The 8,137-nt window shown below is 57.7% G+C and overlaps 1 protein-coding gene across 1 annotated transcript in view; it reads left to right on the forward strand.

The window, feature by feature from the left end:
- Positions 1-7,024, forward strand: part of BMP1 (bone morphogenetic protein 1) — a 47,402-nt gene extending 40,378 nt beyond the window's left edge. The window contains exons 17-20 of the mRNA XM_002818872.6: positions 1,595-1,722; positions 2,038-2,251; positions 4,179-4,429; positions 6,291-7,024. Coding sequence (XP_002818918.1) covers positions 1,595-1,722; positions 2,038-2,251; positions 4,179-4,429; positions 6,291-6,425 — 728 coding nt within the window. The 3' untranslated portion in view covers positions 6,426-7,024. The remainder of the gene's footprint in view (positions 1-1,594; positions 1,723-2,037; positions 2,252-4,178; positions 4,430-6,290) is intronic.
- The last annotated feature ends 1,113 nt before the right edge of the window (positions 7,025-8,137 follow it).

Consider the following 8,137-nt stretch of genomic DNA (forward strand, 5'->3'; position numbering starts at 1 on the left):
GGTAAAGGCCAAATCCAAAGAGTATCAAGTGGTCTGGGGGCCCAGGTGAGGCTGGAGCCACAGGTGGGGTCTTCTAAGATGGTGCTGTGCAGAGCAGGGGATGCAGGGCCACGCAGGGTGCAGAGGAGCAGGCTGGGTGGTCAGCCCTGCAGTCAGTTAAGTCAATCGAGGAGGAAATACTGGGAGAAAATAGGAAGATCAAGACCCTGGAGGTCTCTCTAAAATTAAGAGGCCAGCCAGGCACAGTGGCTCATGCCTGTGACCCTAGCACTTTGGGAAGCTGAGGCAGGAGGATCGCTTGAAACCAGGAGTTTGAGATCAGCCTGGGCAACATACTGAGACCCCATCTCTACAACAAGTAAAAATGAAAAAAATTACCCAGGTGGCATGCCTGTAGTCCCAGCTACTTGGGAGGCTGAGGCAGGAGGATCACTTGAGCCTGGGAGCTCAAGGCTATGGTGAGCTATGATCGCACTACTGTACTCCAGCCTGGGTAGCAAAGTGAGGACCCATTTTTGTTTTTGTTTTTTCATTTTAATAAAGCCGAATGACCATGGTCAGGGAGGTGAGGTCCTGAGCACCCCGAAGGAACAGGAGGTGGCCACAGAGGGGTGATGTGTTTGTGATGTGGAGAAACAGTGGATGATGACAAAGCCCTCAAGGAACTGCGAGGCCGTCTTGGGTGGACGGTTATATGTCTGTTGACTTCACCTGGGAGAGTAGTAGGAGTGGGGGTGGGGAGAACTGAGTCAGGTGTCAAAGTCCCCTGTGACTGTCCAGGCTGCTGGAGATCACTGGATGACAGCTTCAAGAAGGCGCACAGGTCAGCCGGGTGCGGTGGCTCATGCCTGTAATCCCAGCACTTTGGAAGGCCTAGGCAGGTGGATCACTTGGGGCCAGGAGTTCGAGACCAGCTTGGCCAACACGGTGAAACCCTGTCTCTACTAAAAATACAAAAATTAGCCGGGCATAGTGGCTCACACCTGTAATCCCAGCACTTTGGGAGGCCAAGGTGGGCAGATCACCTGAGGTCGGGAGTTTGAGACCAGCCTGGCCAACATGGCGAAACCCTGTCTCTACTAAAAATACAAAAATTAGCCAGACATGGTGGCGCATGCCTGTAATCCAAGATACTGAGGAGGCTAAGGCAGGAGAATCACTTAAACCTGGGAGGTGGAGGTTGCAGTGAGCCGAGATCACACCACTGTACTCCAGCCTGGGCAACAGAGCGAGACTCCATCTCAAAAAAAAAAAAAAAGAAAGAAAAGAAAAATGGAGAGGCACAGGTGATATGACCCGTGTGGCCCAACACCTACAAAGGTCTGGGGGTTGTCCAGGGAGACTGCGATGGCTGCTTCATGAGTGCTGCCATGTGAGGCCTCACTCAAGGCTTTTGTAGGAATCGGGCAGCTAGATTTTCCCCAGACACAGTAACCTCATGAAAAAGAAATGATGCCTGCCTGCTATCCAGTTCGTAAGTGGGACAAGAGATGGAAGAAAGGGGGGGGGGGGAAGGAGGGAAGGGCCTTCCCCACAGGAGGCTTCGGAGCTTGGGGTCCCTCTCTATCCCCTTCCGTCACTCGCTTCCCTGCAGCCGGCTGTGACCACAAGGTGACATCCACCAGTGGTACCATCACCAGCCCCAACTGGCCTGACAAGTATCCCAGCAAGAAGGAGTGCACGTGGGCCATCTCCAGCACCCCCGGGCACCGGGTCAAGCTGGTAAGGGGTCCCCTCCCCACTCCTCATGCGGTGTGGCCGTCCCCGGTCAGAGGCACTGCCCAGAGCCACACAGGCTGCAAGCTGAGCCCAGAGGCCTGCCATCCCCAGGAGACCCCAAGTCTGGCCTGGACAGAGGCCCCTTTCCCAGTATACATTAGGGGCGTTCCTGCCTTTGCCCTATTCCTGGGCCCTCCTTCACTGTCATCCCCAGCTGTGGCCGCTCCCATGGGTGTCTGTGAGGCCTAGGTTTGGGGCCCCCGTCCCACCTGCCCTCCAGCCAAATTTTTAATCTGTGCTCCTTCCTCATCCCCCTAGACCTTCATGGAGATGGACATCGAGTCCCAGCCTGAGTGTGCCTACGACCACCTGGAGGTGTTTGACGGGCGAGACGCCAAGGCCCCCGTCCTCGGCCGCTTCTGTGGGAGCAAGAAGCCCGAGCCCGTCCTAGCCACAGGCAGCCGCATGTTCCTGCGCTTCTACTCAGATAACTCGGTCCAGCGAAAGGGGTTCCAGGCCTCCCACGCCACAGGTGCGGTCATTGGTTGTGGGAGTGTTCACTGAGCCTAGTCTCCAAGACTGGGGTAGAGTTGGGGGTTTCAAAGCGGGTATGAAGGTATAGAGGGACTGAGCCCTGCGACCCAGGGCCGGGGTTGTGGGTGATGCAAACATTGTGTCCTGAGAACCAGGCCTGGGGGGCAGGGATAGGAGGGTGTGGTTAGGGGTTAGGATGGCAGTGATGACGATGGGCAGGAGAGGTTAGGGAACTCAGGGACAGAGAGGAAAGCCCCCAGAGGTCCCCCTGAGCACACGTTGGCCACCGCAGCAGCCCAGCCACACACCAACCCTGAAATATACTCTATTCATTCTCTGATATTTATTTATTTATTTTTATTTTTATTTATTTTTTATTTTTTGAGATGGAGTCTTGCTCTGTCCTCAGGCTGGAGTGCAGTGGTTCGATCTCAGTTCACTGCAGTCTCCAGCTTCCTGGGTTCAAGCGATTCTCCTGCCTCAGCCTCCTGTGTAGCTGGGATTACAGGAGCCTGCCACCACGCCCAGCTAATTTTTGTATTTTTAGTAGAGACAGGGTTTCGCCATGTTGGCCAGGCCAGTCTCAAACTCCTGATCTCAGGTGATCCGCCTACCTTGGCCTCCCAAAGTGCTGAGATTACAGGCGTGAGCCACTGTGCGTAGCCCATTCTCCTGATACTTATTGACATGTAGTATGGATGAGGCTGCATCCTAAATGCAGGTCCCAGAAACAGACCAAGCAAAGATCCCAGCCCTCGAGGGGCTTGCTCGGCTTTCACTTGCTTGTTTATTTAGCAGCCATGAACTGAGCTCTGCTCTGCGAGAGGACTAAGGGGCACGTGGCCTGAATCAGGCATGAGCCCTTCACCCCTGCCCCCCAGCCCATACTAGGAACTCACAGTCCAGGAGAGAGACAAGGCAGGCACCGCCCGTGACAGCATGAGCCCAAGCGGGAGCGAGGCAGGAAGAAAGGCACCCCGGCCTAACTGGGCATGTGTCGGTAGAGGCATTCGAGGCAGGGGGAGGTGCCCAGGCAGAGACACAACCCCAGCCCAGCCCAGAGTGTGCCCAGGTGACAGCAGGTCATTTAGTTTGGCCGAAGCAACGGGTGTGTGAGGACAGCAGGTTGTGGGAATGATGTGGCTGCAGAGAAAGGCTGGAGTCCAGGGGGACGCCTTGAGTGCCAGACCAAGGATGCCACGAGGGAGCTTTGCAGTCTCCTCCTGGGTCCTGAGCCACCTGTCAGGGCATCCCCAGAGCTGATAGTCCACAGCCTCTCCTCTTCCCCTTCAACTCAGTCCCTGACCCAGCCCCGCCCGGCCCTCTCCCCACCTCCTCTAGGGAGACCTGAGTGCCAGGTGCACAAAGGCCAGAGGGCCTGGGGAGGAGGGTGGCCCCATGCACTGTGCTCTGCCCCTCCCAGCACAGGGTCACAAACCGGAGGCCTGGAACTCCATCTGGCCCTCAGACCTGCTATGTTTGGCCCACGCTGTGTTTTTTTTTTGAAATGTGAGCCAACACTTAAAAGTTAGGAGTTTTCACATAAAACCCAGATGTACGGCTTCTCTCTTGAAAATGGAAGCTGTGGTGTCACTGGGCCCACATTCTTCCATGACAGCCATCAGCTGGAGAAAATGAGCAATGCCCTCTTTAGACAAAGTGTGTGGTGCCTCGTGCCACCGCTCCACGCTGCCTTCCTGTCGGTGAGCCTCACCGCCTGTCCCCCTCAACCTAGGGCCAAGGTCCCTTTATTTAGAGATGGGGCAGCACAGCATGTTCTGAGCCAGGCCCCCACCCACCCATCACTGGCCTCGTGGCCTTCGTCCAGGTCTCCATCCTGCCGTGAGGGCACGCCATGGCATGGTGTGCCATGGGGCCTGGCACCTGTGGTGCTCAGGGCTGGTGGCCACTCTTGTCCCCTACAGAGTGTGGGGGCCAGGTACGGGCAGACGTGAAGACCAAGGACCTTTACTCCCACGCCCAGTTTGGCGACAACAACTACCCTGGGGGTGTGGACTGTGAGTGGGTCATTGTGGCCGAGGAAGGCTACGGCGTGGAGCTCGTGTTCCAGACCTTTGAGGTGGAGGAGGAGACCGACTGCGGCTACGACTACATGGAGCTCTTCGATGGCTATGACAGCACAGCCCCCAGGCTGGGGCGCTACTGTGGCTCAGGGGTGAGGCCCCCACCCCTCGCCCTCCTGGCTCCACGCCCCACACTGTCCTCCACCCTTCTCATCCCAGTCTCCAAGACCTACCGCCCACACAGGCCCCGGAAGTTGAGTGCAGCACACGTGTGGCCCTCTGTGGGAGCCCAGAGGCCCAGCCTGGTTGGGGCTACTCAGAGACACTGCCCCATCCCCGACCTAGGAAACCAAGTCCTTTCTGGGCAACCTAGAGGTTCCTATGGCCTCTGACCCAGGCCTGCCTCAGAACCAGTTGGCCAGGGCCTGCACGGGGTGGAGCTTCCGCTGTCCCTCCTTTCCTTACCCCTCCTCCAAGGCAGCCTACCAGGGCCTGGAATGGGGGGCAGAGGTTGGCACCAGAGCCGGGGACAGGGGACCTGAGCAGAGTGGCCCTCACCAGTCCTTTTGCCGGAGCCATAAACACTCTTGTCATTTCGTCTACCAGTTTCTCCTCCTGATGAAAGGCCAGCTTGTCCCAAAGCTTTTGCTGCTGCTGTCCCAGTGGCCCCTGGGCACTGCTTCTTGGTCCATAAAATGGCACATTCAGAGGCGATGAGCAAAAGTCGGCTTGATGGGCTTTTCCCTAAGGACATGGGCTAGCCTTATGGGAAGGATTTATTTTCCTCCCTGTAAGAGCTTGCAGCTTTTTTTTTTGTCCTTTCCTGAGGACTTCAAAGAGACAGACTTCTCTTCCTACCCATCTCTCTCTCTCTCTCTCTCTCTCTCACACACACACACACACACACACTGGCACACCCGCTTGCATGCACTTTCAAACACACTGTACCTCCTGTCACCTCCCTGGCCCCCTGCCTATCTCATGGCTGTGTCCCAGGCAGCCTGGGTGCCCCAGGAAGGGTTAAAGCTCCTGGAAGCTGCAGCAGCTGCTGGACCCAGCATTGGCTGAACCTCCCCCAGGAGCAGAGCTTCAGCCCTCGTGTGGCTGGCAGGACTGGGACAAGGTGGAGCCTGAAGCAGCTTGGCTGCCCTGGTGTCCCCTGGCTGCCAGGCTAGGGGCCCCTCCCCTCTTTGCTCTTTCTTCTGAATCACACACCAAATCGGATGTCCCCAGGTGTCTTCTTCCAGAGACCTCCCCCGGGCTGAGTTGACCGGAAGGGACTTGGGAAAGGATCAGGGCCTCCTGGCACAACTACTGGGAATGTCCTGAAGGTTCTCAGAAATGATTTCTTCTGTGCCTGGAAGGCCAGGGTGTTGACGTCCGATGCTCTGTGGGCTGACCTCACTCAGTAGGCTTGCAGGAGGCACCTAAGAAGGGCCCGGGAGCAGACCTTGGCCAGGTGCCAGAGGAGAGGCGAGGCAAGGGGTAGGGATGGTACAGTCCAGGTCTGGGGGACACTGTGCTTCTCTCCAAAACTTCCTCCACACTCCAGCAGAGAAGTGGCTGTGCCATCTTCCCTAAGAGTCCGCTGGGACAGCGGGAAGTCATGCCATTCAAAGAACTCCCTCCCTTTGCAAAATACTTTGACATCATTGCAGTCCTTTGTTTTTCCCCAGCACCCCTCCTAGGCATGGAGAGCAGAGACCTTTTGCTCCTGTTTGTGGCTGAGGGAAGTGAGGCCCAGAGATGGGAGGTGGCTTGCCTGAGACTACACAACTCAGTTAGTAGTTATAGCAGAGCTGGGTTTACAGGAACTTAGTCTCTTCGGCCCATGCCTCCTCCCCTCCCCAGGTTCCTCATTAAACTAGCAAGAAACCCCATGCTTCAAGGGATGGGGAGAATACGGTGGCTGCCTGGGAGCCTCCTGCCCCTCAAAGCTGGGGATCTTGGGGAGGCAGGAGAACAGCCCCAGCCCCTCTTCCTCCACCTTACCCCATCTCTTTTCTCTGCCAGCCTCCTGAGGAGGTGTACTCGGCGGGAGATTCTGTCCTGGTGAAGTTCCACTCGGATGACACCATCACCAAAAAAGGTTTCCACCTGCGATACACCAGCACCAAGTTCCAGGACACACTCCACAGCAGGAAGTGACCACTGCCTGAGCAGGGGCGGGGACCGGAGCCTGCTGCCCTTGGTCGCCTAGACTGGACAGTGGGGGTGGGCAGAAGGCGACGCACTATCCCTCTCCCCCAGGCTCCAGGACCTACAGGGCCAGTGGCCCGGTGAGACTGTCCATAGGAGGTGGGGGAACTGGACTCCGGCATAAGCCACTTCCCCACAAACCCCCTACCAGCAAGGGGCTGGGGCCAGGGAGCAGAGCTTCCACAAGACATTTCGAAGTCACCATTCCTCTCTTGGGGGGCCCTGCCTGGTGGCAAGAGGGAATGTCAGCAGGACCCCATCGTCATCCCTGTGTCTCTACACGCTGTATTGTGTATCGCCGGGGGCATTATTTTCATTGTAATGTTCATTTCCCACCCCTGCTCCAGCCTCGATTTGGTTTTATTTTAAGCCCCCACTCCACCACCCCAGTTTCCTGGGGCACAAGTGTCCGTGCGTGTCCCCCAGGAGCCGCCGTGGGGAGCCGATGGGGAGGGGATGGAGAAACAAGACAGGGCTTCTCTCAGGCCCAGTGGCCGGTCAGCCACACCAGGGCACCGCAGCCAATAAACCGAAAGTGTTACAGCCAATATCCTGTGCCAGATGCTGTCTGGGCCATGGGGGCGGGGCCGTCATGTTCCAGATGTATGGGCTTGCTGTGGAGGCCGGCACGCAGCCAGGGCACCTGGCATCACGGGCTGCCCTTCCCTCCCCCGATCCCAAGCTGCCGAGGGTGTAATTTCACACTCAGGCACACATACTCGCAGGCACCCATCGCAGCGCGCACACACACCACACGCACTGCTTGCAGTCCTCCCACATGAGGGGAGGGGTGGAACATTCCATAAAGTGGCTGGTGGGGAGGGAAGAAGGATGTGAAAGGGGTCAGGGGTGTCTGTCCGTCTGGGTTTTCTGTCTCTGCATCTGGGGAAGGAGCAGGTGGGCTGCAAGAATGTCCACCTAGGTGAGCACACGGGGGCCAGAAAACCCGCATCGGCTAGGACAGGTCCAGTTGGCCCCTGGTGCCTGCCTTCCTGCCGGTCAGATGCTGAGTGCTGGTCCCCATGGATCCCCCTGTCTTCGTGGAGACAAGAGCCAGAGCTCAGCGGCCACTGAGCAAACATCCCAGCTCTGGCCCCTCTTCCCAGGCGACCCAAATCTATGTCTTGTTTGGCTCCTCCTTCCTGCCATTGCCCACCCCGCTTCCCTATCCCAGACCTGTACCTCCCAGAGGCCAGGAGAAGAAACCACATCTCAGTTCCCTCTCTCCCCTCTCTCTACATGGATCTCAAAAGGAAAGAAAGCCCAGAGCAGCCCCGGCTCTTATGCCCGGGCTGGCCGCTCCCAGGGTCCGGAGAGAGCTGGGCGGCCGGCTGTCTGGACCTGCAGGGGCCCCCACCCCCAGGAAGCAGGCTGGCATGGGGGACTCCATCTTGGCCCTCTAAGCAGAAGGTATCAGTGGAAACCAGGCACACTGCGAGTGTTGGATGTGTACGCAGGACCCTCTTCTTCCAGGAAGCCCGCCTGCTCTACTGCTCAGGCTGCAGCTGTCTCCTCGAAGCCTGACCACCAGTGTGGCCCCAGGGCCCTGAGAGAGAGCTAGAGGTGCCCAGAGGGGTTACTGCTTGTTGCGCCAGTAGAGTCACAGGCTGTGATGACACAGCCACTCCTCCCTGCTGCTGCTTCCTCTGAAAGTGAGGCTC

Source organism: Pongo abelii, chromosome 7 (assembly GCF_028885655.2).
Source record: "Pongo abelii isolate AG06213 chromosome 7, NHGRI_mPonAbe1-v2.0_pri, whole genome shotgun sequence".
NCBI classification, from domain to species: domain Eukaryota; kingdom Metazoa; phylum Chordata; class Mammalia; order Primates; family Hominidae; genus Pongo; species Pongo abelii.